This window comes from Manihot esculenta, chromosome 3 (assembly GCF_001659605.2).
Source record: "Manihot esculenta cultivar AM560-2 chromosome 3, M.esculenta_v8, whole genome shotgun sequence".
Taxonomy (NCBI): domain Eukaryota; kingdom Viridiplantae; phylum Streptophyta; class Magnoliopsida; order Malpighiales; family Euphorbiaceae; genus Manihot; species Manihot esculenta.
The window spans coordinates 31398751-31426342 of NC_035163.2; the positions used below are offsets into that span (position 1 = coordinate 31398751).

The following is a 27592-nucleotide window of genomic DNA, read 5'->3' on the forward strand; positions in this document are numbered from 1 at the left end:
CTCCAGAAGTTGCAAGAAAATAATTTCAGAACATATGCGTAAATATATATTTCACATTTTTGTTTTTCCCTTTCTTTCCTACAAGAGAAATGTTATCCAATCATCTTTTAACAACCTTTCACAGAGCCCACAAACCTTAACCCAACAAATCAGATGCATTCAAAATTACACATTTAACAAACCTATCTATCACCAGCAATGAATGTGAATGCACATTGCCCACCACCACTCCAAAAGCAAGAAAGCCTGGATGTGAAAACTGAATATCAACGGTTGCCATGCAGTGGCATCAGATCCTTGATTAATCCTAAAGATGGTTCTCTGCCTCAGGACTGCGAGAATGAAAAATAGAATCATGAGTAAATATATGTAAAGATTCTAGCACAACTGAAAGTAAATCCACATTAGAGGAACCAATTACATTAAATCAACAGAAGTATTGAAATATGACAGAAGTATGATTACATGATAGGATCAGATCCCATCAGTGGAATAGACGAAATAAGTGCTCCTTTAACGAGGGACTCTTTTCCGACTCAGTATCTCTTGTTCTTTCAACCGATGTTGGAATCTAGCCAGGCGAGCTTGAAGACTAACTAGACCTGCTGCCTTGCGTGAGAGCACAAAGCTTAACTGGGTCACGTAGCTATCAATGAGACTGCCTGGTTGATCAACTTCTGCCAGCAGTTTCATTTCCTGAACACCCAAAATCAACAAATAATCAGTTGATTCTTAATACCAGAAAAATATATTATTCATTTAAATTACAATTAGAAAATAATTTTTTACATGTTGAAGCTAATCTTCATAGCAAGGAACATTCAAGCATTCACGAAATAAGTCAATAATTAAAAATCCCACAGTTATATTAAGCAACTGTCTACAGTTAGAATTTAACAATAAGATGTATTTTCACTTGCCTCACGAACAATCTCCATTGTGTCCTCTATTTCTTTTCTATGAGCGGCAATTAGGGCCTCTTCTTCCTAGAAACACAACACAATAGAAAGAGATCAATAGAAGCCATAATACAAATAATAGACATACATTAGATAGCAAACCTCAAGTATGGCATTGATATTCCCATCTGAAGGAGGATCAGGTTCATGCTGCAGTGATCCAGTACTATAGTTTCCTGTGCTCGGCTGCCTAGAATTTGTGGAAGGAAGATCAGAACCGACACCATTATCTTTCTTCAACCAGTTACCCAGCTTTTCAGATTTTTCCTCCTTAGGTCCTTTTCTGCGAGGTGGTGACACCTTTTGCATCTTCTCCTCTGTATCTACAGAGTTTTGGGAGTATGATGAGGGGATTTTTTTATTTGTAGCACCACCATAAGAATTATTAATTTCAATCCTCTCCTTATCCACTGTGCCAGAAGGCCCAGTTTCGTCTCGTCCACTCAAGGGATAACTAGAAGTGAAGCTTGAGGACTGTTTGTCAAAATCAGCCGTAGGATTGTAAGAAAAAGTTCCTTTTTCTACCATCCTTCTACCTGCATCCGCTGCTGTCACTGCTTGTTGTTCAAAAACATCATCTACATCAGAAGAAACCAGTAAAGGTGTTGCAGAAGGCACATCCTTGCTGGTTGGAGGCAACGAATTTACTGGCTGGTCTTTTCTTGGATTTCCACTTTTTGAAAGACTTTTAACCCTGTCCAATTCAACAAGAGCAAAAACAATGAATTGCTGTAGAGAAAGGACATAAAAATAGTTATGCACAAAACAGGAATCCACATACCGATCTGCATATCTCAAAGTATTGAGTGTATGTTCACATGAGCCTGCATTTGGAGAAATACAAGAGATCATAACAGTCCTAGAATTTCCAACAAAGGAATCTCGGAGTACTTCTGTAAGTTTGCTTCCACGAAATGGTATATGAATCTGGTCATTGTCCAGAGCACGAATGCATTCCTTCAGGGCCAAAAGGCTCTTATTAATTTCAGCACCTTCAATCCTGCAATAAACCAAATGGGTAGCTATGATATTCTTCGACTCAGAGGGTGTGGTTAACAGTCTGCAACGGTCTATATTTTGAGTTTGGGGTTTCCTTCATCAAATCAGCTTAAGCCAATTTGGCTTGACTTCCCTTGCTATATATACTCATAGTTAATTTTGTTGTTTCTAACCGATGTGAGGCACAAGTAAATGGACAGCCAGAGAACACTTGCAATGGGAAAAGGCCAATTCATACTTGATACTTCACAAGTGCTTTCTAGCAGTGCTAGAGGGCTAGTTTCAAATACACAAAAGAAAGAAATCTACCACAAATTTTAAGACATTAAGGCTTTAAGTTTTTTTTTTTATAATTTAGAAAACCACCCCAGAATTTATACCAGCAGTTAACCATCAACACTGAGACTGATACCCTTTTAATTATAACTTTGCAGATGAAAAGCATATTGCCCACGAGATAAGGAACAGGTTAATAAACATCATGCCCATGTAACCTATTATATGCACACTGCTAAAAAAGCTTCCTGCCAAATAAGTTAATAAGACCCATATTAAAGAATCTCACCCGTATTACACGCTATACATGCAAAAACAGGTCTCAATCTTTTAATGAAAAACTATATCACATTAAGTACAAGATAAACTTTCGTTGACAGATACTAGATAATATTCAATGAACAACCAAACAGTGGAAGAAAACACAAATCTCACAGAGCAATTTACAATTGATCAAATAAAAATAGAGTAGTTTAGAGAAAAGGAGATACCTAGTTTGCCGGTCATTATCAGTGGTGTCAGCACCTCGTTCGCTACCAGCAAGATCAATAAATGAAATTTTTCCAACCAATTTCCCACTTTTGGGCTCATTTCCATCATTATTCCTCCTGGAATCTTTTACCTCACTGTGCTTCTTAACAGCAAGCTGTAGGATAGCATGTGACCTTGAAGATTCCTCGTTAGCACCAGTAGATCCTGTACTTCTCGCTGCATTTCCCTTCTCAATATATTCCTTAACAATCTGTATATCAGAAACTTCAAATTCTTGCAGTCCAACGATACAAACTTGTTGTCGCCCATCTTCTCTCATGCAAAGTTTCCTATTTCAGAACAAAGTTTTCAGTAACCTATCAGACAGTGACCATTCACAAGTACAACCACAAAGACAATTTCGGCAGATGTTTCAAAGAAGACAACATAGTAGTATGGATGACCTTGGGGGAAAAATCATCAGATTTTTCTAAACAATTTTCTTGATTAACAAACCAATCCATTCCAAGAAAATTATTTTAATTGAAAAAAAAAAAAAGACGAATACAATTAATGAGAAATACTTACTTTCTATCACCGAGAAGATCAAAGAGTTTTCCACCATATATTTCAAAAAAGCTTAGCCACAGTTTAAATTTCTGATTTCGATAAACAGGTTGGTGCAACAATCTAACAAGGTCTTCCACAGCTCTTAGAGGCAATGGTTGCATGGTGAACGTCTTACCACTACCTGAAAATAAAAGCTTTAAAGTGTTTTAGTTATCCAGAACAGTTTATATGATGCTTATATTCAGAAACAGGCACTGGCATCAGGCACATGAGAATCTCATAAAACAATATGAATGAAAATATGCACCTATGCACGAGCACAAACACACTCTTTATTCTTCTTTTCCCCCACTCAATTCCTAAGGTAAAGCATCTGAACAAAGTTATGAATGTCTTCATTGTAAATTTGATTCTTCCCTCTTTTTCGAAGAATAAAAGATGCTTCCAGCTATTGCTGGTTTTCAGAGCATTTCACCAACTTCCAAAGTTTATGCATATGTACTCTAGCATAAATTTTCTTCAGTCCTAATCAAATAAGTTTAATATACAATAGACAAAGGATGAACTAAAATTTTACCTGTCTGACCATATGCAAAACATGTAGCTTTTGTTCGCTGGAAAATGGTGGGAATAATTGGCTCCACTGTAACACGATAAACCTGTTTAAGCATGTGAAGCAATCATTTTTACCTTCTTGGATCAAACTAATGAGCAACAAAGATGAGCACCTAAATTACCCAATCAACTTCATGTGCCCAAGATGACAGAAAAGGTCAGAAGGGTGATCAATGGAGAGAGAGAGAGAGAAAAGTGAAGAGGAAAAGGAAAACATATTTTTATTTCTCATTTAAAAATAAATTTTAGTTTTTTTATCATAATATTAACTGATCGGCTAGAATTGAAACTTAGAAATGGCTTTTTTCAGTTGTTGGGCCCTAAATTCTCATATATTCTCACGGTTAATATACATGCTAATGCAGCAGTAACATATAAAACTAAGAGCATATGTTACCTCATCATTTGTGACATGCTGATCTAGAACAGCATCAAAACAAAATTCATGCTTCTCGACATATGCAGTCAAGTCCACCTAACACATATCAAAGAGAAATGTTAGTCCTTTCAAAATTAAAAAAAACAAGGAAGAAGAGAAGCTACAAGGATAGAAATCATCAAAATTTCCTATCTAAATCAGAAAATTCCAAAAATAATGCTGTATGTGATGGAAAGGGACAAACCTTTAGCTTGGGTTCATGAACTGTTAAAGAATTATCAGATACAGTTACAATATCATCTTCCTTTCGAGCAACCTCCTTCTTGTTAAGTGGTCTCTTGCGTACCTGCAACAAAAAGCAACAAATTAAAAACTTTTCACTATATGCCTGTGAATCAAGAGAAAAATTGAGAATATCATCTACATGAGGGCATGAATAAGCTGTATGCATGTATAAAAGTCACCAGAATGCGAGTCAAAGTTTTATAAGGGTAGATTTGAAAGATTCAAAAACTATCAACCACAAATAAGCTCGTATCCACATTCAAGAATCCATTTAATAAAATAATATGTAACTTTCATTCAAACAATTTAACTAAGTCAAACCCCTCAATATTCTTCGATCCACACAACATTTTATAATTATGAAACAATATGTATACAGTCATTTCTTAACATGGTATGTCTTCTGAAAACTTGGGCTTCTTGTGTATTCCCACAAACCAAGATCACTATTGTAGCTTGACTAGACAAAAAAAAACCTATAATTTGGAATCAAATGAATGAGAAAATATGATAACTTTACTTGGTATATCTAGACAATTAGCAGTAAAATAACCAAGTCAAGCAAATTACATATGAGAACTCAGTAATTAAATTGTCTTCATTTATGATAGAAATAACAATTACATGCAAAATGGATCACTCTCTACGATAGAAATAACATTTACATGCGAAACAGATCACACCATTTATGCACCACACATGCACATGCAAGAGAGAGGAAAGGGAAGAGATGAAGATATGCTACATGTATAAATAACTTACCACAACTTTAATTTTAGCCACGTTATTTTCCCTAGTGTTCTCCTTTTCATTAGTAGTATATTGAATGGAAGGATCAGGATTATTTTGCTCCCTTAGCTGGTTACCAGTAGTTGCATTTAATTCATCAAATCCTTTTGAACCACCAGGTATGAATGGTGATGGCTCAAAAGGTTCTGAGATGACATGCTGCCAAGACATCAAAACAACAATCACTAACACAGGGAAAAGAAATAATTAAATCCTTAGAATATTCAAAAAGAAAGGAAATTTGATATATAAAAAAATAATAATAAAATCTGCAATTTCTTGTTTCTTATAAAACTGATTATTACTAAACATTCAAGAGAGATCACTGGCGAATCCATTATAGCTGTACGAACTTCAATATACAATCCATTAAGCAGCAAAAGAGGTAACAACATGAACAATAAAGAAACACCAAAACAGAACTCCTTAAGCTCATTGGGATCCATTCTAAATAGGTCTGTGCAATTGGTCGGTTCGGTTCCAAACCGAACTGAAAAAACCGAAAACTGAATTTTAAAAATATTAGAAATCAAACCAAACTGAATCGATTAAGCAAACCGAACCAAACCGATAAAAATCAGTTCAGTTCAGTTATATCAAAACCGAAGTTTGCAAATTTAACACATTTGAGCTTGGGCTGCTAGCTGGGTTGAGTAAGGGAGGGGAGAAGAGGTTGGGCTTGGGCTGCTGGCAGGGTTGAGTAAGAGAGGAGGGAAAGAGGTTGGACTTGGGCTGCTGGCTAGGTTGGTCAGGATTAGTATAATAGTATATAGTAAAATCGGTTAGATCAGTTAGTCGGTTATTTAACACGTTTAAGCCTAACCGAACCGAAAACCGAATAATATGAAAAATACTAATTGAATAAAATCGAATGTTCCGACTAACCGAACCACTGAACCGAAATCGGTCAGTTCAGTTTCTCGATTTGAAACAAGATATGCTCTCTCCTAATTCTAAACACCTGGATTTCATTTTGTAGTTAGTAACTATTAACACACTTTTACTAACTGAGAAGGAGAAATGGGAAAGGCAAATAATAAGAAGTGCCAAAACAGATGGAGGAAAAGACTGGAAACTACTTTTATCAGTAGCACCATTTTAAGGTCACAGAAGCAACAACCGTCAAATTATCCTGCATATTTTAGTGGATGATTCTTTATGGATAAGCAAACTTCCTGCAACTTTTTCATATTTTTTTTCCTGTAAATAACCCTCCCTTATTACAGGGCCCTTGATACTCATATCCGTAGCCCAAAAAGAAAAAAGAAGAAAAGAAAAGAAAAATAAGTGTACTTGCACCTTGGACAAAGTACTCCATAAGAGCCGTACCTCAGATAGAAGCTCTGTATCATCCATGGCATGAAGATCTAAAAGGCCAGCTCCAAAATCACCTCTAAACTCTTGAGAATAAAAACTATCTGATACAGCCATACCAGCTGAAGTTTGAGCAGTTGGTGTGTAAGGATCAGAACCTGATTCTCCATTGAAATTGAGGTTTCTCATTAGCTTGAAAAGCCTTTGCTTTTCTTCAGCAGATTGTGCTCCATAACCCTTTAATAAAGACATAAAAATATGGATGCTATTCATAAATTAGTTAAATTACAAATATATGAGAACATAATGACTGTACTCATGGTCCACAGAATTTTTAGACAGACAACAAGCCGTAAAATCATCAAAGAGACAAACATTGTTCTATGGATCGCTGAAACGGAACGAACTGATTATCACTAAAGAAGCTCAAATATTAATAGTGTGTCAACTAGTCAGGCCAAAGATAAGCATGTTTGCATGAAGCACGTGACTCCACAAAGAAAACTAAAAATTGAACCCAATAAACTTCTACAAACTCCTGCACCTAAGCAAAACCATAATTCAGATGTGGCAGTACTCCAAAAGGTTATCAAAACCACCGCTCAAAACATAAAAGATATCTATCACATGCTACAAAATAAAATATGCAACTCCTAGTCCATGAATCCACTATATATGTGTGTGTGAGCACGAAAATGTTACCTGCATTAGGAGATTAGGAAGGAGACGGTGATCGATGCCAGTAGAAGCCAAAGGAGAGGCCAAATGCTGCAAGCCTGCAGACTGGAGCCACCGTGCCATGACCGCATCGCCAGCATCGCTTGCGGGGCCCGCATTATGCAGAGGCCCACCGCCGGCATGATCATATAGAGCGGTCGCCGCAGCAGCATTGCTCTGCTGCATCTGGCCACCCATGTGGCGCTGCGAGCGCTTTTGCGGAGCCAATTTCAAGATCTATTTACCACCGCTTCACACAAAAAAACAGAAACAAAATATTTATAGGAATACAAATCCATAAAACAAAATAAACATAAATACAAACATAATTAGCTATTCAAAAAAAAAAAAAAAAAAAAAAAAAACACCCACGAGGAGGAGAGAATTCGAATCCAAAGCAGAACATGAAAATAATTCGTCTAGAACGTGACTCGTTCCGCAATCCAACCAAACCCGATCTGAATTCAAAACCTAAATCCATTCCTCAAGAATCAGCAACAGCATTTCACGCAAGAACACAAAAGAATGAGAAAGAGAGAGTTACCAGATGGAAACGAATAAAGAGAACGAGATCTGTGCAGCGGTAAAAAACAAAGCGAAATTAAAGATTCACGATCAGATCTAAAACTGTAGAAACAACAAAAACACCAAGAATTTTTGGTTTGTAAATGAGATTGAAGGAGAAGAAGGAGGCTATGTTTGAATTTTTCTGCGTCCGCAACCAGTTAGAGAGAGAGAGAGAGAGAGATCACAATGTAATTTGCGAAGGAGATATAAGTAATATGGGTTTTTTAACTATAATTTTTCAAAATTTTATTGAACGGCTATTTTAAATTTAGCGAAATGATTAGTCCATCCTCAAATTTGTTACCGATTTTCTTTTTTTTTATTTTTGGTTTTCCTTTAACGGACACGACGGAGCTCCTAAATGGCAAAACAAAACAATAGCGAGTTTAACAAATACCGTCCTATTTAATTTTTACATGGAGCTTATCACTTATTTATATCTAAATTTAATATAAATCGGGTCTCTTTTTTTCTTGCTCTCAAATAAATTTATGCACTTTAAAATGAAATTCACTTTTTATAATAATATTAAAAGTGTCATTAATTTTATGATAATTCTTAAAATAAAAACATTGGAAATTTGGTGTTTCAAAAAAAAAATAGAGAGTTTGGCCTCATGTAGTGATGAATTTAACGAAGATTAAATTAAATATTTGTGCTTAAATTTAGGTATTTAATATATACATTTCAATTAATTATAATATAAATATTTGAAGGAAATTTATAGGTATGTTTTTCCTCTTTATTAGCACATACTACAACACTCAGCACCATCACCAACTATATCATCTCCTCCCCTCCTTTTTTTTTCTAATATATTTCCTGAAAAATGGGAGAAATAAACTATTAATAACATTATAAAAAAATCATATATCTTGATATCAACATATTCATTGAAATCTTCTCTTTTTTTTTACTAAATTGAAGATGCATTTTTAAATTAACTAACTATATTTGGAATATAATGATTTTTGAAAAAATCATACCTACTTATTAAAACACTCTCCCCATTCAAGCTCCCAATTAGATTTTTTCTTTTCGGCTTGTAACACGAGTCTTTCAAGGTTGGGGCCATTGTGGGACCATGAGAAGGAATGAATAATACCTTGGTGGATCTTCTTGCTTAAATGCATACTTTGCCGTCTTTACATTTTTGTAAACAACATTTTACTCACTAAATTTTATAATTATTTTATTTACTCTCCCCCTTTATAAACTAAGGTTGGGGCAATTATTCTCCAAATGTGTGTATGCGGGACTATAACTTGCATGGCTTAAATTATTTCACAATGTATAATTTAAAAAATAAATAGAATGATTATAAATCGAAAATATAATAAAGAGACAAAACTATACATCGGGGTCGAATCCCCTTCAAATCCTTTTCAAAATGGGTCTAGGCTACCATACCTTGGAGTTTACTCTTCTTTCTTTGATGCATAAAGCCTTGCTTTAAGTTAAGGTGTATGAGGTTGACATCTAGCAAATTAATTAAAGTTTAATGATTCCGTTGACATAATTAGCCAAAAATTAGCATCCTTTCTAGGTGAGCATCAAACTCATTTTAGACCGCTCAACCATAGGTTGTTTTATTTGTAATTTATTACAAACATTATTTTTACAATTTTCATTTCAAGCATTAATCATATATCAAGATAATTAATCAATATAAGTATTCCCATAGTCGAATCAATGATTTTGAGTGAATTCAAATGGGATAGATTACAAGAAGAATATTTTACAACAGAAAATGCTACTCTATTGCAATGGAGGAAGAATGAGCAAAGGCATGTCCCTTTGATGGAGCCAAAACAGATTGTAATTTCTTTATCATTTCATTGAGCTCCCTCAGCTTGTCCTTATTGTCAGATTGCTGTAAAAATCTCTCCAATATCCGATACACAACTTCGCTCAATCGCATTCCTCTTTCCAAATATTGTTTTGAGCACTCGAAAGCTTCTTGCAACCTCCCCCGTGAGCACAATCCTGTTACTAACAGATCTAATGCATGACCATGAGGACAATATCCCTTCTCCAACAGGTATTGCCAAAAATGCAAACCCAAATCAAGCCGGCTATTTACACAAAAGAATTTCATCAACATAACCACTGTATGAGTTTTTGGAACAAATTTTCTGTCAATCATCCTGTGGTAAAGCTGACAAATACCATCAGTATCATTCTTCTTCAACAATCCCAAGAAAATTGTGTGATAGGTCACACCATCATGACCAATATCCTTCTCTTCCATCTCATCCATCAAACTCATGGCAGAATTCAATTCTCCACATTTAATTAGTGCGCTGATCAATGCATTATAAGCCCCAGTATCTGGCTGCAAGTTTCTCTTGCAAATTTCATCAAATAACTGCCTAGCCTTGACTAAATTTCGAGCAATCCCGGCTCCATGAATCAAAGTTGTGATTGTTTCTAGTGTAGGCAGGCAATTGGTCCGTTCCATTTCTTCAAAAATTCTCAAACCATCACCAAAGTAACCTTTCTTACAGTAAGCATCAATCCGAATATTATAAGTTAGAGCGGTTGGCTTGAAGCCTCTTCGGATAACCTCATGGTAAAACAGCTCCATCGCAGTAACATCGCCTGATCCCTTAAATCCCAAGAGCAAGATATTCATGGTCTTGGTATTTGGATTAAACCGTGCGTGCATTTTCTGAAACACTGATCGTGCCTCCTTCACCTCCCTTTGAGTGCAAAATGCTCGCAGGAGAACATTGAACTCTTCAGTACCAAATGTCTTCCCAACAAAAACCTTCTTCTCCATACTATCAAATGCTTCCAAAGTATCTTCATATGATTGAAACTTAGCAATTTTGGATAGCATTATGCTCATTGCCTTTAGGGTAAGCAAGGAAGGGTGTGTTCTTCCAATTTCCATCATTAGTTCCCAAGCTTTCTCAAAATACCGCATCCTTGTAAGGATGTGGAGAGTCATTTCAAAGGAAAATGAGCTCGGAATAAAATGGGATTGTTGGAGGCAAAATTTGAAGAACTCCATTGCTTTAAGGCCATTGGAATGAGCTGCGAAGAGGCGGCCAAGGGCATTCTCAACAAACACTGTAGAAATTGACCCTGGTGGGAGATGCTTCAAGAGGGTAGGGTGCAGAGGTTCCTCAGGAAAGCGATTATCATTGATGACTTTGGTAATTCTTTCAACATCAGTCAAGCTGAATGATTTACAAGCAACAAGGAGAAAAAGAGGATGTCGCTTGCAAGTGATCTGGGATAGTTTATTACCTCTGCTCAATGTAAAGAAAGAAAGCATTATCCTTTTCCCTTGTGAAATTAAGATTGCAGCTAGTCTTCCATTTTCAGGCCACTGCACCTATGATCATCGAGTACCCAAAGAAATTTCAAGTTAATTATCCACTTTTGAGTAAAGATTTTGATTGAAAAACAGAGCTCATCGAAAACCCAAATCGCACACTTCACTTATACCTTGAAATATAATAAAAAGAAGCAACAAGACCATGGAGAGAGTTATCTAGAGCAAGAATTTGGCAGGTACTGATGTTGCAGAGGAAGGGTCCAAGGAGAGAAGCTTTTTAACCTAGTCTATCTCCTCCGTGGTGACCTTAAAAGCTCTTATAAGCTCATTGAAAAGGCAATCCTTTCCATTAAGCTAGAGAAGAATAAAGAAGGAAAGTATAGTTAGAAGATTCAGTTGGAACTTCATAGTGAAAAAATAAAATTTATGTGGTGAACATCTGGACTATCCAAAGAAAGCCATAAATTGACAACTTTCCTTTAAAGTAAATTACAAAATCTTTCAGGCGAGCAAGGCCAACTACTCAAGACCCAAATCAATGTAAGAAGATCTATATTGCATAAAAACGAATAACTAGACTACTAGACCAGCTAAGGAAGACAATCAGAGCCTACAAAGGAAAAACTAATGTGCAATAAGATGTATAGATGGACGAGATAATGACAAGAAAAAACAAATCACCAGCATGAAATAAACTGTCACTTGATATTAAAATCCAATCAGCTAGCAACAAATTCTTAAAAGTTTCTAAAAGCCATCGATCAATAACATATTCTTAAAACACATAACATGAAATTTTGCTACTTTTTACATCTAAAATAAGAGGCATTCCACACTGTTACTAGACTCCAACTACTAGAAACAAACTGTTGCAAAGAGTAAATTCATTAGGAAACAAGGAAATAGTTCTATTAGAATCACCCATTCAAATGGAAGACTGAAAGAGAAAGAAAAACCACTAAATTGAACCAAATAAGCTAGAAAGCTTCAGATACCCATGTACACGACAACAAACAAGTGTTGGATCGAAAAACTAAAACAAAATGCCATGATGGAGATCACAAAAAGATCACAGTATCAGACCAAGATGAGGTAGGATATCGCAAAATTCAAGATACTAAAAAATGAACCCGTTAATATCTATAGTACCCAAACCCGTCCCATATACCTTTAGAAAATATATTTCACTAACCACATCCGTCTGAAAGTAAATGAAATGCTAATACCTGAATAACTTTTTAACTATTCTGCTGAAATGATAATCACAAAATATATTTACCAGTTAAAAACTCTGAACCCAAACCAAATTATTAAAAAATAATCAAAGTTAAATTTAGCCTATGTCTATAACGCCGCATACTCATCCATAAGAACCCATAAACAAAAGAAGAAGCTGCTATTCCTATATAGTAGCCTAGACAAACATTAGAATTCGTTATTAGCCAAGTTGCATGGGTGCTTCTAACGATTCTGCAATCATTTTAAGTTGATTGGAAATACAAAATTGAGTTAATAAGTTATAGGTTATGGGTCTCAACAATAACAAACCCATCATTTTCTTAATCAAAATTAGCAATTAATAACAGATAAAGTATGTTTTGTGGTTTGTGTTAAGATTTGCGAAAACCCCTTTTCGCAATTCTGATTTCAGCAATATATTAGTGCACAAAAGCGCGGCCAATAAATACATACACACTAATTCAGCGACAGAACAATTATTCAAAGACATATGGAGACCGTGGGAGAGAGAAACCCATTTCAGCAAACCACTCTAGAAACCCATTCAGTAAAAAACTCAACTATTCAACGAACCTGCTTCGTGACCATGGGAGACAGGAGCAGCGGCGATGGAGGATGAGCAGCACCGCGAGACAGAGTCAGAGTCGAGAGATAGCAGCGGATGCGATGGAGGAGTGAGCGTGCAATAGCGCGAGGTTTAGAATTGGAGGCTTTCAGTTTCCAGAAGAAAAAAAAAGATTTCCTTTTTATTCTTTTAATTTTTTTCAATTAATTTTTTCAAACTATTTAAATAATTTGGGTAATAATTTAATGGTATTAAAAACATTTTTGAATAAATTGAAATATTGAATTAAAATATTTAATAAAGTTGACATTATTGTTACCTTTGTCATTTAAATTTAAGTATTTCATTTATTTTATGGGTAGGATTATGTTTTTCTTTTAATTTTAATGGGTTATTTTTCTTCCGTTAATTGTTTTTACAGACAAATAATAAGATTATAAAAAGTATTGTAAATTCAATTATATTGATGCTCAAAAAATAAAATTTAAACTTTTTTAAACAAAGCATGAAATATTTTTGCTAATTAACGTCCTGTATGTATTTAAAAAATAATTCTTCTGGACTAGTTTCTTCATGTATCCTTGACATGTATAATATATACTTTTTATTTTAAAATGACTATGATATAACATATAACCTACCGTAATTGTTGATTATAAAAAATTAATTACACATATCATATTTGTAATTTAATTTTTATTTATTTTAAGTACATTAAATTTTTTAAATAAGTTTAAACATTAAAAGATTAATAAATTAAGGAAGATGACAACTATTTACCGTTTTTAATAACCAAAACATACCACATATCAATTAAACGTAAAAATAATTACAATAATATATAATTAATGTATTTACTATCGTATTTTGATCAATGACAATTCAAAATATTAATGCTAAATAAATTGTATGGAAAGTTATTGCTTGTACTTATATTTATATATAGTTTTTAGTAAACAGTTAAAACACCATAAATCTAGGATAATTCTATCATAATTTTAAATTATTTTTACCATAATTTCATATAATATAGCATTTATAAATTAGTTCAATGTATATACTCATTATTGATAAAACCTATTCATATTAAATAATTTAAATTAAAATAATAATACATCGCATTATATATATATTAATTATTAATTGGCCACATATAAAATAATTTATATTTATTCACTAATTTGGTGTAGAGGTAAATATGTCTGTATTTTACACGGTAATAAACTTATATATACATTAAAATCTGCGTTTACCACTTAAAATTTAAAAGATTTATACTAAATTTAATACATAATAATTATACTATATTATTTATTAAATACACTAAAAACTAGGATCTTAGAGCACTACGCATTATATTCTCATTATATTTCAATTATCAGATGAAATAAAATATAATTTCCACAAATATTTTTGCCAGACATAAATAAAATCATCTCAATATACGAATGAAACAAGAGTTTCATTAATATGGTAAATTAATATAAAAAAATAAAAAAAAGTTTTTTTTATAATTCATAGTAAATTTCCTCCCCCTCTAAATTAGACAGCAGAAGCAAAATAGACATGATTTTTCCATTTAAATTTAAAAAAAATATATTAATTCTTTGGTGATAAGATTAAGAGTTCATACGTGGCAAATTATCATTGCTTAAAGAATTCGCTGGCAAAGAAATAGTGTGTATAGAAGATAATCTCCTAAAATCCCAAATGTATATAAATGGCCGAGGAGCATTGAAGTAGCTTCCAAATTTGGAGTTTCCTCTCTGACAAGAGCACACAGATGTTTCCTATCAAAACCATGAGCCACCAATACATATATAACTGTCTATCCGTTCTCCCTTTCTGGTTTTATATATCTCTATTCTTCAATTCCCAATTTAGGGTTCCAAACGCAGAGCTTTTATGGCTAATCCTGTACCCGGATCATCTGTTAAATGCTCCGTTTGCTGGGAGGAGGTTTCTGATACCTCTGGCCGTACAGTCGTCAAGCTTCGCTGCTCTCATATGTTTCATCTTGGTGAGTCACAGACCAAAACTCTATTTTTCTTTGGTTTTATCTTCATTCTCGACAATCGCACCAAACACCTCCAATAAAAGTAGCAGAGAGATTTTGTTATGGTTAATTTATTTCGATTGGCTCTCTTAAGCATCCACAGGTTTTTTGTTTGTGCCATTGGCTTTACGCCGTATATGCTGATTAGCTTAGAAGTTGGTAGTGTTTTTGGGGAATTAATATGTATTTGATTTATGAAGATTTACGGATCGTTTATTTGCATATGGCATTATTGTTGCTTGATATTTGCAGAATTTCGCAATTCCCTTTTAATGATCTGCACCTGGCCTTTTCAGATTGCATTGGTTCAGCTTTTAATGCTTCAGGTTCTATGCAATGCCCCAACTGCCGAAAAGTTGAAATTGGCTTATGGAGGCGTTTTGAGAATAATAGTCCTGAGGAAAGCATAGATGAAGATGATAATGACGAGGATGTTGATGATTTTACTGAATTGGTAAAAACAAGGGCATTGGTGATTTATATTTATTGTTATTCCGTTCAATCAACTTTTATATGCATTCATTGGGGAACACTTGAAATGTCCTTTAGCGGTCCAAATTATGTCATCTTAACTAGTAGAGGGTTGTTTGGTCTTTGTGAATCCTTTGATCTTGTTGCGTGCAAAAGAATGCATTTTTGAATTCAAATATAAAGCTTATGCGCTTGGTAGAACATATTAATTAGGTTAAATTATTTCAATTTTATAAATAGGCTAAATTTTCATTTTTTAATTAATCTTGAAACTTTGACCATGGGACCACATGCCTGATTGCAGGCATGATAAGCCACATTTATTTATTTTTAGATCGATCATACTTAGCTTCCTTATCATGATTATGGGAAAGACTTAACTTGCTATAATCAATGTGTTAATTCCCACTGCAAAAAATTGCTAATGGTACAGACTTGATATTGGAGTTATCTTATCCTTTGTTGCTTGGACTCGGATACACGTGTTAGAAATGGGTGCATATGCATATGTCTGACTTGTCGGCTTCCTAAATAGAAAATCGGGGATATGTATCTAAATTTAGAAATGAGTGCTTGAATACGTTATGTTATAAGAGAATAAACTAGAATAAAAAAATATAAGTCATATAGCAATAATTATAGTCTAAATAGATGATCAAATACAATCAAATATATCATCTAAAATACAACCAAATAACTATTTTTATCTGAATACATACTCTTCATCTTAAGAGAAAAAAATGCCCTCTAAACTATACATGAATATGTCATTGAAGTGTCCAAGTACATGAATATGTGCATGACAAATATTTCATGTTTTATCTCATGAAGTATCATGTTGACACGGGTATGGCATGGCAAAATGAAGAGTCAGAGTATGAGACATCTGATGTACACTTAGCTCCACTAAACTAGTATCAAAACTTAGCTCCACTAAACTAGTATCTTTTTATACAATAATTTATGGTGCAATTATTGAGAAAATATATTGTTCCCATGTAAGTATTTGTATATAATTTGTGATTGGTTCTTGAAGATCTTTCTAATATTGTCATTTTATTGTTGTTTCAGCAGCTAGATGATGATTTTTGTCCTCTTGATGAACTGTAAGAAAACACAATCTCTTGTATCTGAATTCTATGGGTGTTTCCATCTCTGATTCATTTATCAATTCTCAATTTGGATATCAAAGTTTCACAAGTACACGAAAACGCCATATCCTTTTGAATGCTACTTTTTTGTTGGAACATTCTATCTCCTTGCTCCCTTTTTTTGGACAAAATTTATAGCACAGCTCCATGCTTCCTTAAGGATGGTGTATGCCCATGACATTGGGCTCTTATGACATCGGTTTCTTTTTCTCACAGACTGATATTCAAATTTTGCAGGTCAAACTACTTGTTATGGCTTTCATGTAAGTCCTCAATGTATTCAGTTTATGTATTTTACTGCTATCATTTTCTTCCATATTTTAATAACAATTTGGGGGGGTGATAAAAGACTATTTGGACTCCGTCAGAGACTTTCGAGGGCAGGTTCGGCGGCCTAAACCCTTCACAGATCCGAAAGTCCATGCTTTCGGGGGCAGGTTAGGCGGCCAAAAGGCTGCCTTTACAAGCAGGTTCGGCGGTTGAACTTGGGTTCTCCAGCAAGGCAGAACCCGATTCTGGCCTATGTACACTGCCACCCAACTCTCCGATCCTCACACCCAACCACTAAAAAACATGCATAGACACTCAAACATGCATAAGGGATATAAAAAACTAGTCTAATCCCCAACAAGCAACAACAAAACAACACAAGAGCAAACATCCATTAACAACCCAACTCAAACCCTATAACTTTAGATCTAACCATTTCATGCATTTTTAACCCTTTACCACTTCTTAAAACTTATTTAAAACATAAGAAAAGCAAAGATCTAGGCTTTTATCTCTAGGAGATCTAAGGGTAGCAGCAACCCAAATTTGGAGATGAGAGAAAAACGATCTCCGGAGGTCTCTAAGATTTAAAAACTTGGATTCAACTCAAATCTTCAAAAACAAGAGAAAACTCATAAATTTCTTAAGAGATTTGAAAAAAAACCACAAAAGCATCAAAGGATGGCAAGGACTCACCTCTGCCAAAAAATGGAGAGAAAACTTTCTGATTTTCGGGCTGAAGGCCTCTTATAGGTGGCTGGACAAACACCTTCGGGGACCGAAAGGGAAGGTCCTGCGGCGGCACCACCTTCAGCGGCCAAACTTGAAGGTTCGACGACCGAACCTGAGGTTTTCCTTCCAAAACTATTTTCTTTCTTTTCAACTCAAAACCTTAAAATTTTTAAATTCATTTTATAAAAACCTTATTTTACCCTTCCTAAGGAGATTCCAGCTTTGAGATTCCGGGTTCCAATGGGGATTCCGTTAGAAGGTTGGAATTTCGACACCGGAATTTAGCCAGGTATTATAGTAGATATCGCTGACTGGGGAGAGAGAAGATTTATCGTCGCTGGGAGAGAAAGGAGACGTCGTCGGTGTCGACTGGGCTGCCGGCAGTCGTCAGTGAAGTGGGGGAGAAAGGCGTAGATTGGGAATTATGAGAAGAGAAGCGGGGGAGAGAGGCGCCGACGGAGAGAGGGAGCAGTGTATGACTCGAATAAAATGAAAAAATGAATTAGGGATTAGGGTTAGTTTTGTTAGTATAGTTAACCGGGTTCGGGTAACGAGTATCCGATCACCAAATCCCGAACCCTACTCGAACTCGAGACGGGTAAAATTTTTCAAACCCGAATCCGCCCAAATCCGTTTTGTAAAAACCTAAATCCGTCCTAATAGGGTTTGGGCAGATCGGGTGCCCGTAAAAACCCGCCCGCCTGCCATCCCTAGCTAGAATAGGCAGTGGAGTGTATAAGCCTGTATTCTGCGAATGTCCCTTCTGAGTTTGACACACTGGGCACTTTTGAACCATTCGACCTGTATCCCTTTTTAATTGTGGCCAGTAAAAACATTCCTCCAACCCAGCAAAAGTCTTGTAACGCCTCAAATGACCACTCAAACCTCCTCCATAGACCTCCCGAATAAGCTTTTCCCGCAAAGAAGATCGAGGAATGCATAACGTGTTCTCTTTAAAAAGAAAGTCATCATATATCAAGAACACATCAGTAGACTGGTGAGTCTGGACTCTAGCCCATATATCAGCAAAGTCATCATCTGTAGCATACAAATCCTTCAGGATTTCAAAACCTACAATCTCCTGATTAACTGTAATCAACAGAGCAGCCCTCCTACTTAAAGCATCTGCCACCTTATTACTATGGCCAGCCTTATGTTTGATGACATAATGAAAGGCTCCAAAGTAAGCTGCCCATCGAGCATGCATCTTATTCACATGTTTTTGAGTTTTAAAATGGATCAAAGATTGATGATTTGTGTGAATAATAAACTCTCGCCCCATCAAATACTGCTCCCAAGTTTTAAAAGCCTGGAATACTGCATATAGCTCCTGCTCATAAATAGACCACTTCTTTCTAGCTTCTTTCAGTTTCTCACTAAAGAAGGCAATAGGCCTTTTAGAATGTGACAATACTCCACCAATCCCAACTCCACAAGCATCACATTCAACCTCAAATAGTTTATTAAAATTGGGTAGAGCAAGAATAGGGGCAGAAGTAAGCTTATCTTTAATCTCTTCAAAGCTCTTGTTGGCAGCTTCAATCCATGCAAATTTTTGCACTCTCTTTTTCTTCAAGCAATCTGTGATAGGGGCAACGATGTTGCTAAAATTTCTGATAAACCGTCGATAGAAAGTAGCAAGGCCATGAAAGCTGCGAACTTCAGAAATAGTTTTGGGGATGGGCCAATTCCGTATTGCTTCTACCTTCTTCTCATCAACATGTATCCCTTCTGCACTAACAACGAACCCCAGGAACAGAACGCGCTCCGTCATATAAATGCACTTCTTAAGTTTAATAACCAGCTCACTTTCTTGCAAGGCTGTCATGACTTGACGGAGATGCTGTAGATGTTCTTCCTCATTGGGACTAAAAATCAAGATGTCATCAAAATAAACAACCACAAATTTGCGTAAGAAAGGACGCAAAACCTGGTTTATAAGTCGTATAAAAGTGCTAGGTGCATTCGTTAAACCAAAGGGCATAACTAGCCACTCATACAAGCCTTCCTTAGTCTTGAAGGCAGTCTTCCATTCATCTCCCTCCTTGATCCGAACTTGGTGATAGCCACTTTTAAGGTCAATTTTAGAAAAGACTTTAGACCCCGATAGCTGATCCAGCATGTCATCCAATCGTGGAATAGGAAATCGATATTGAACTGTAATTTTGTTGATGACCCTGCTATCCATGCACATTCTCCAAGTCCCATCTTTCTTTGGAACTAATAGGGCAGGTACTCCGCAAGGGCTAATGCTCTCCCGAATATGCCCCTTCTTCAGTAATTCTTCCACCTGTTCTTGGAGGATTTCACTCTCCTTTGGACTCATCTTGTAATGAGGCAGATTCAGTAATTTTGATACAGGAATGAGATCAATCTAATGTTGGATATCCCGCAGAGGTGGAAGCTTGGATGATCCCTCCATTATCTTAGGAAACTCCTTCAACAGCTCTTTGACGGGTGGTGGTAAAGATGGTGCATCCTCCATTGTACCTTTTGCTCTCACCAATAAAGCCAGTGTGCCTCCAGATTTTCTCAACTGCTCTTGATAGCCTCTGCACTCCCGTGGAAACAGCAACAACATTCTTCCCTTCCACTTTAGAATGTTTCGTAGAATCGGAGGGCAAGATAGTAATCTTCTTTTGATTCCATGTGAACATGTATGAATTCTCCTTCCCCTTATGCAAAGCATCAACATCGAATTGCCAAGGGCGACCTAGCAAAATGTCACAGCAATCCATATCCACAACATCACAATTAACAGGTTCAGTATAAGATTTACCGATTGAGATAGGCACGCTGCAGATTCTGTTGATATCAATTGTCGGACCTTCCTTAATCTAACCGACTTTGTATGGCGAAGGGTGCGGCTGTGTAGGCAACTGCAATTTCTCCACCAATTGCTTAGCTATCAAATTCTCACAACTGCAGCTATCTATAATTAGCCTGCAAATTGCCTCTCCTACTCGACACTTTGCCTGGAAAATCTTTTGCGTCTCATCCTCCTGTTTAGTTAAGCATAAGATTTTCTTCACCACATAGGTGACCTCTCCATCTTCAGAACCAGCAATAGATCCGTCATCGTCATCCACTTTCTCGTCAGTTTCAGCCACCTGCTCAAATATATTAACCTGTCGGCGATCAGTATTAACTCCTCTACGTTCTGGACAATTGTTTGATCGATGACTAGGTTGCCTGCGGCGGTAACATATGTCTCCCGTTGGCTTCTGATAAGGATTGGTTCTGCCTCCTTTGTCTGTTGTAGTGGTGACTGTCTTTCCCTTATTGTCTCTCCTTTCTTCCATGGTATTCTGAGGATTGCCAGAATTTACAACCTTAGAAGGCTGCCCGCTGTAATTGCATCTATACTGCTGCGTCCCCGTTGAACCAGAATTTCTATAATTGAAATTCCGGTTGTATTGCTATCGTGGGTGCTAATCAACACGCTATTCTGCCTTTTTTGCCATCTCAATAGCGTCTACCAAGATGAAAATTGCAACTACTCCCATCTTACAACGAATTTCGTGATTCAGGCCCCTCTGATAATGAGCAACCTGTTGGGCTTCATTCTCACAGTTTTCACACCTCGCCTGCAACCTCAAAAACTCTTTAGTATATTCATTCACCCTTCGGTTCCCCTGTACACAGTCATGATACCGGTTACACAAAACCTGAGCGTGATCGCTAGGCAAGAACCGTTGTTCAAGCATATGTTTCATCAACACCCAGTTTCGTATGGGTTCCAGCCTCCTCCGATAGCGTTCGTTTTGAATCGAATTCCACCAGGCTATTTCACCCCCTTTTAACTTATAGGCCACAATCAGAACCTTGCGATCCTCTTCCACGTTCATAACTTCGAAAAAACGTTCAACTTCTGCCAGCCAATCAAGAACAGATTCCACATTTAGCGAACCAGAAAAGTTTTGAAGGTCTATCTTGATCTTGTAAACTTCCTGGTAATTTTGATGGAGATTTGCAGGTACAGGATTGGCGACCACATGATTTTCGACTGGGGGGTGTGTGGCGGCAGCGGGTTGGTGGAGTCCTTGCTGGAGGGTCAACTGTCCGATCATCTCCCTCAATTTTGCCAAAGATGCCTTAATCGCAGCAAGTCGCGCCTCTTGGTTATCTGACATGGTCGAACTTAGCTCTGATACCAATATGATAAAGGACTATTTAGACTCCGTCAGGAGTTTTAACCAATATCGTTTGGCTAAGACGAAATAAGAGAAAAGATAGGCTAGAAGACTAAAAGTCTTATTGAAATTCCTCAAAGATTGAAAAGTGAGTTTCTAATAGTCAAGGGAGACTATTTATAATAGAAAACAAAACCCTAATATGCAAAATTACGAAAATACCCAAAATATCTAAAAAATAATTAAAAATGCAAAATTGACCCCCTAAACGATGGAATTTCCATATCGAACTTTGTGACTAGGCTTGCTGCCCTTGTCATACTTTTGAAAGTCATGCGTCTCAAAATTCTCTTTTCGAAAAGCTATCGTGAGTCTCTGTTAGACGTCGGCAGCAAAAGTTAGGCCCGGTCCAAGTCTGCCGTAAAGTCCAAGGCTAATTGCTCCATGTCAGGGAGAATTTGTTAAAAAAATGAGCATCTCACGTTTTGTTTATTTTCCGATTAAATTGGGGCAACTTCGTCAATGAGTTATCGTAGTTAAATCTATCCATTGGACACTAGTTGGCTTGCTGAGTTGGAAATGTTAGCCAACCAGGAATCTAGGTAACATCTCCAATTTTCCATTACTACAAAATCATGCCATTTTAGTCAGCAAGGCAACACCTTTCCTACCAAATGTTGTTTGACACCTGGTACATGTCATTTACACCATTCTTAAAATCAACATGACCTGCATCCTATTTTGATCTTATCATCACACTTACCTGACTTTTCCATCTTCTAATACCATCAACCACCAAGCCAACCATGACGTAGCCACTATTAGTAGGCAAATCCAGTGTAGCCCAATTCAAAGTTTAACCCTTTTTTTGGAGAAGTTGGCCATGGATTTTGAAATCTATATCATGAGCTTTAATTTGTGCATGTGTTTTGACATTCAGTTAGGGATTTAAAGGAAGGTCATAGAGAGATTAATAGCTTAGTGCTTTTTTTTTAAAGTACAAGTCCTTAATGGATTCATGAACTTTTAACAAAAATGAGGCGAATGAAGTTATGCTTTGTATGTGATGCTCATGGAATTTTGTGGTTATATGGGGAAAGGGAAAACGAAATGGGTTTATCATAGATCTTATTGAGCCAATACATTTATTTTCTTATTGGTTTTTGTTCATTATTTTGCAAAATGATTCACACTTCCTCTGATGGTTAAATTGTAAAACAAATATGATGAGAATCATGAGACTGCTTCAAAGTAGTGTGGTTGAAAATGGATGAAGCCACTTGCTTGCCTGGTTCAAGGTCGTAGGAGGGAATTCTCTCTATGCTCTAAATTAGCTTTCTAATTGTGCACATATCCCTTCCCAGTCTGAGTGCAAAATTACAATGCTCATCTAGTCAGCTATAGTTGTCCACTCGATTGGCTAGCTAGTATCACAGTCAATGATATCAAACGTGTTATGATTGCTTTGGCTAATGTGGTATGATAATGGGCAAAGTCAAGTTTCCTTTTTGTTTGGGCATTGTTCCTAAAGAATGCTCTGGAAATTTATTTTTTGTTGATGCAGATCAGAATAGGATTCAGCGACAGGAAATATTTGCTGGTGATCTTAATTTTAATCATTTCATGACTGGGCCGCTTCTGCCTAGTGAGGCTGCTGCTCTCCATGTTCTCCCTCATCACTATCAAAGGAATTGCTCTTGCATGTTTGATATGCCGTGTGCCCTTCATATGGCTGTTAGTCAGATTTCAGCTCAGGAAGTTCCATCATCTAACATGAGAACGGTTCCTGTCAATATACCTCAAATATCCATCGCACATCAGGCTATTCTCAATCCTTGGTAAGTTTTATTTTTGATCCTGTCCTTGTTTTGATAATTTGATACATGTTCAATAAGTATGTGCAAAGTCCCTGAAATTAGTAACCAATATGTAAATTTCTCTGCTTCATTGTTTGGTCTAGTTAAAAATTTAATTAGTGAGAGTTGTGCTATGATTGCTGATTTTTCATTACACCCTTAATATTTCACAAGGTAAATGGACATATGGTCAAGTATATTATGTTTCTCTGATTTTCTCCAGGGAGGTCTATGATCTATAAAGTTTTTCAAAAGCTTCCCTGCGATTTTGAATTGGGATCTTTTCTTCTTTCTTCTAGAGCATTTTGAGTAATTTTATTTCTGCATTTTCATCAATACAGGCAGGGTGCTCAAAGTTCTTTCAGATCTTCAATAGAGTCTCATTCTCTTGGCTATTACAGTTCAGTTTATCGCAATTTTGAATGGGTGCAGCCACGTAGAAATTCACCAGCACCAGCTGTGCATAATATGTCAGCTGGCGGGACTGCAGCTAATGGCATGCAGGGATGGTCTCTAGAAATGAATGCTGTGCCACTGCCTGAACAAACTAGTACGTACAGCTATATATGTCCCTCCAGTGGATCCCTGCAGAGCCACCCACTGCCGGTAAATTTTCATCGTCACCGTGTTCAAGATGGGAATATTGTGACGCCTCCTGAATGTTTGCGCAGTGACATTAATCCTTTCTGGTAGCGGTATGAGTAAGCTCCTGGTAGATGCTGCTGGCCAAATAGTCCGGATTTCTTGCAGAAACCAAATTCTACCTTAAATTATGACAGTGCACAGCATGAACATTTTGTTTATCTGAAGTATATGACTTCAATGATGAAATTACAGCAGCAAACTGCAAAATCAGGAAGGTTTTTTCCTTCTTGCTTCTAGTTATGTATAAATGTGATTTTCATAGGGATCAAACCGTTAATATTATGCTGATTGCACAAAAAAAAAATTGCATTCCTGCTGGATGCTGCTGATCCCACCAAAATGGCCAAAGATGATTTGATCCTGATATTATATCTCGTCACATTCTAAGGGACACTGATTTTCTGGGGTATAATATCATGGGTTTTACTATTTCAGTCATTTCAGTCTTGGAGAAGGTTGTCCATCTTCGCCCGCCGAGTATAAAGACTCAATAAAGAGTTGGGTTGAGACCTTCGTGGTGGTCGAGTTGAAGTGGTCGAGTTGAAGGAGAGTTCGGAAATCAATTGAGATGTTGATCTCTCTTGGGGACCTTGATAAAGGTTGGGTTGAGACTTTTATGGTGGTCGAGCTGAAAAAGAGCTTTCTGGCTGATCCTGTTGGATCAAATATGTCTTCTCCGACTGACCTCTGCATAGAAGATATACGGAAATATGATGTCGAGAAGTGCATATTCATGTCCAACCTCTAAGACTGTCGAGAAGATGGTATTGCTAATAATTATTTTCTTGTTTTTCCTTTTTTTGTGTGTGTTTTCTTTTGTCGTTCTAAACTCTAACTTGAGTTGATTTCTTTTTTTCAGCTTTTGTCCAATAACATTAAACTCCCAAAGAATTTTACCCTGTCCCGAGAGAGCATGAAGGCCATGCTGAACGCCTTCAAGGTCGGTAAAACCGTGGCAAATGTGACCTGCAAGGTCTTCTAGGTCGCTACCTCTGCCTCTGCGAATCGGACCCCTACCTCATCTTTGGCATTGGTACCTGCAGGGGCCTCTTGTTCTGCAGCTTGAGGGCCTCCATCCTCGCTAAGGCGTCGGCTTCAGCCAAATTCTCGGCAACCTCTAAGCCGATTTTCAAGGAGCCCATAGCCATCAGTGAATCTGCTAAGAGTGGTTCTAAGAGGGACGCTGAGGTTGCTCCTTTGGACATTCAGCCTCTCTAGACTGTTGCCTCCTGACTATTGCCGCTATCGTGATTGGAGGGGCTGCCAATAAGTGAGCCCGGACCTCTGAGCCTACTTTCAAAGGCAGGGCTACCAAGAGGGCTTGTACTGCAGAGCTTGCAAAGACAGCGCCTCCCCTCTCTGCTGACAAAGGGAAGGGAGCTGTAGAGCAATTGTCCTCAGCTCTTGACAACGAGCTCTTCAATGCTATCGAGGTTACTCCCGAGTCTATACCAGTTTCGATAGCTGACATGCTCTGTGGCAAGATGTTTGAGGGTCTCCGAATGCCTCAGATCCTCATTTTCTCACCCTCATCAGCCATCTTGCTCACTCCACAAAGCAACAAACCGTGTTTAACACTCGTTCCTTGGACAATCTCGGAAATAGCTCGAGGGAGATGGAAGAAGGTGCAGAACAACTCAATAGAAGAAGCGAAACTCCAGCACAGATAAACGGACTCGAAACAGCACATGAACGAGATAGAATTAGAGAATAGCATCCAAGGAGTCACCCTAAAGTGACGGAAGAATAATGAAGGGTAAAAGGAAAGGTCAGGTCAAAATCGCGTTGTTTGATAAAAAAGACCAAGTTGCGCTCTTACTAGACGTTTATCAAGCCTGCCGGCAGTGGGCAAGGGAGAACAATCCACTTATTAGGTAAATGAGCTCTAATTCTACAGGTGGTAGTGTCAGAATAATCACTGAAAAAGTAGTGAGAAAATGAGGAAGGCCCCTATCAAGCTTGTTAGTGGTGGTAAGGGAGAACAATCCGCTTATTACATATAGGAGTTCTAATTCTATAGATAATAGTGTTAGAATAGTCACTAGAAAAGTAGTGAGAAAAGGAACATAAAGGAGCTCTAATTCTATAGATAATAGTGTTAGAATAGTCACTAAAAAAGTAGTGAGAAAAGGAGAAAGGGTGATGGAGAACATTAGACCTACTATTTCGGGAATCCTAGCATAAGTTATGAGGATGGTAGGACGTACCTTGAATTGAAAAGGCAAGCACTACATAGAAGAGAAGAGCAAGGAATTACATATAAGAGAAGAGCAAGATAGCAGAAGCAGCGCAAAAGGCAGAGTAACAAGTAAAATCAAGAGCGTAAGTTTAAAATGGATAAAGGATATGAGACATTTTGACAAGAACTCTCCTAGAGTTGCGCAATAATAATTAGATTTTCGGGATTTGCTAAGTAGGGAAATGTGAACTTGATGATAATTAAACTCTGGACACCCCGGCCCTAGTTGAGCTCGCGTTGGAAAGGTCAAGCCTTAATTCTATTAAGGTTCAATGTATAGGTCTGCTTTACATGTAAGCTCAAGCTCCCGACCATGTTTATTCCTCTAGTCTCGTGGAATAATAAACTCAGTGACGCTCAAGATCATGTTCATATGGTGCCGGATGAAATTAAATACCTACTTGATGATAGAAAATGATACAGTACGTTTATACGTACGGTCAGCGTGACTACGATAAAAGGGTCGTATGTGCATAACTATGATAAGAGGGTACAAATGTAAGACGACAGTTACACGTTATTAAAAAAAATAAAAAGGAAAAAAATAAAGTAAAAAAAACAATTCAAATTAAATTTATTAAAATAAGTTTTGAGTCTACCTTTTATTGAATTTCAGACATTTCAAATATTATCAAAAACTTTATATGTAAACCGATCAAATAGAGGGAGATAAAATTGTCCACCATAGCTAATTTTTAATCACAAAACAATAATTAACAATAGACCTATAGGAGTAAAAAGATTGAAAACACAAGAAATAATGTAATTGAAATCAAATAATAGAAATTTTCAATCACAAAACAATAATTAACAATCGACCAATAGGAGTAAAAAGATTGAAAATACACAAAAAGATTGAAAACACACAAGAAATAATGTAATTGAAATCAAATAATAGAAATTTTCAATCACAAAACAATAATTAACAATCGACCAATAGGAGTAAAAAGATTGAAAATACACAAGAAATAATGTAATTGAAATTAAATAATAGAAATTCTATCAATC

At 36.6% G+C, this 27592-nt stretch overlaps 3 protein-coding genes across 9 annotated transcripts; 1 reads left to right on the forward strand and 2 right to left on the reverse strand.

Annotated features, from left to right (window-relative positions):
- Positions 1-9: 9 nt before the first annotated feature.
- LOC110611714 (kinesin-like protein KIN-13A) lies at positions 10-8191 on the reverse strand. Of its 3 annotated transcripts, none has more exons than XR_002487378.2 (15): positions 7919-8191; positions 7747-7845; positions 7360-7624; positions 6673-6894; positions 5317-5502; positions 4514-4615; positions 4288-4365; positions 3853-3934; positions 3294-3456; positions 2726-3055; positions 1741-1959; positions 1062-1653; positions 921-986; positions 422-696; positions 10-332 (listed from the first exon to the last, which is right to left on the reverse strand). XR_002487378.2 is itself a non-coding variant. In XM_021752106.2 (15 exons), exons 3-14 carry the CDS (start codon positions 7570-7572, stop codon positions 514-516), a joined length of 2436 nt encoding a protein of 811 aa, XP_021607798.1. In that variant the 5' UTR covers positions 7573-7611; positions 7747-7845; positions 7919-8186; the 3' UTR covers positions 10-332; positions 466-513. The 3 variants fall into 3 exon arrangements, 2 of the variants coding, with proteins under 2 accessions (XP_021607798.1, XP_021607797.1); XM_021752106.2 differs by having other exon boundaries at positions 466-696; positions 7360-7611; positions 7919-8186; XM_021752105.2 differs by having other exon boundaries at positions 466-696; positions 7919-8184.
- Positions 8192-9600: 1409 nt separating this feature from the next.
- Positions 9601-13216, reverse strand: LOC110611267 (pentatricopeptide repeat-containing protein At3g61360). Of its 2 annotated transcripts, XM_021751474.2 has the most exons (3): positions 13040-13216; positions 11398-11581; positions 9601-11284 (listed from the first exon to the last, which is right to left on the reverse strand). In XM_021751474.2, the coding sequence occupies exon 3, from the start codon at positions 11222-11224 to the stop codon at positions 9695-9697; it is 1530 nt and encodes a 509-aa protein (XP_021607166.1). In that variant the 5' UTR covers positions 11225-11284; positions 11398-11581; positions 13040-13216; the 3' UTR covers positions 9601-9694. The 2 variants fall into 2 exon arrangements, with proteins under 2 accessions (XP_021607166.1, XP_021607165.1); XM_021751473.2 differs by lacking the exon at positions 11398-11581.
- Positions 13217-14737: 1521 nt separating this feature from the next.
- On the forward strand, positions 14738-27095 carry LOC110611268. 4 transcript variants are annotated; one of them, XM_021751475.2, is made up of 6 exons: positions 14738-15051; positions 15384-15541; positions 16630-16664; positions 16926-16972; positions 23409-23682; positions 24042-27095. In XM_021751475.2, the coding sequence occupies exons 1-6, from the start codon at positions 14937-14939 to the stop codon at positions 24391-24393; spliced, it is 981 nt and encodes a 326-aa protein (XP_021607167.1). In that variant the 5' UTR covers positions 14738-14936; the 3' UTR covers positions 24394-27095. The 4 variants fall into 4 exon arrangements, with proteins under 4 accessions (XP_021607167.1, XP_021607168.1, XP_021607169.1 ...); XM_021751476.2 differs by having other exon boundaries at positions 16633-16664; XM_021751477.2 differs by having other exon boundaries at positions 14739-15051; positions 16947-16972.
- Positions 27096-27592: the final 497 nt, after the last annotated feature.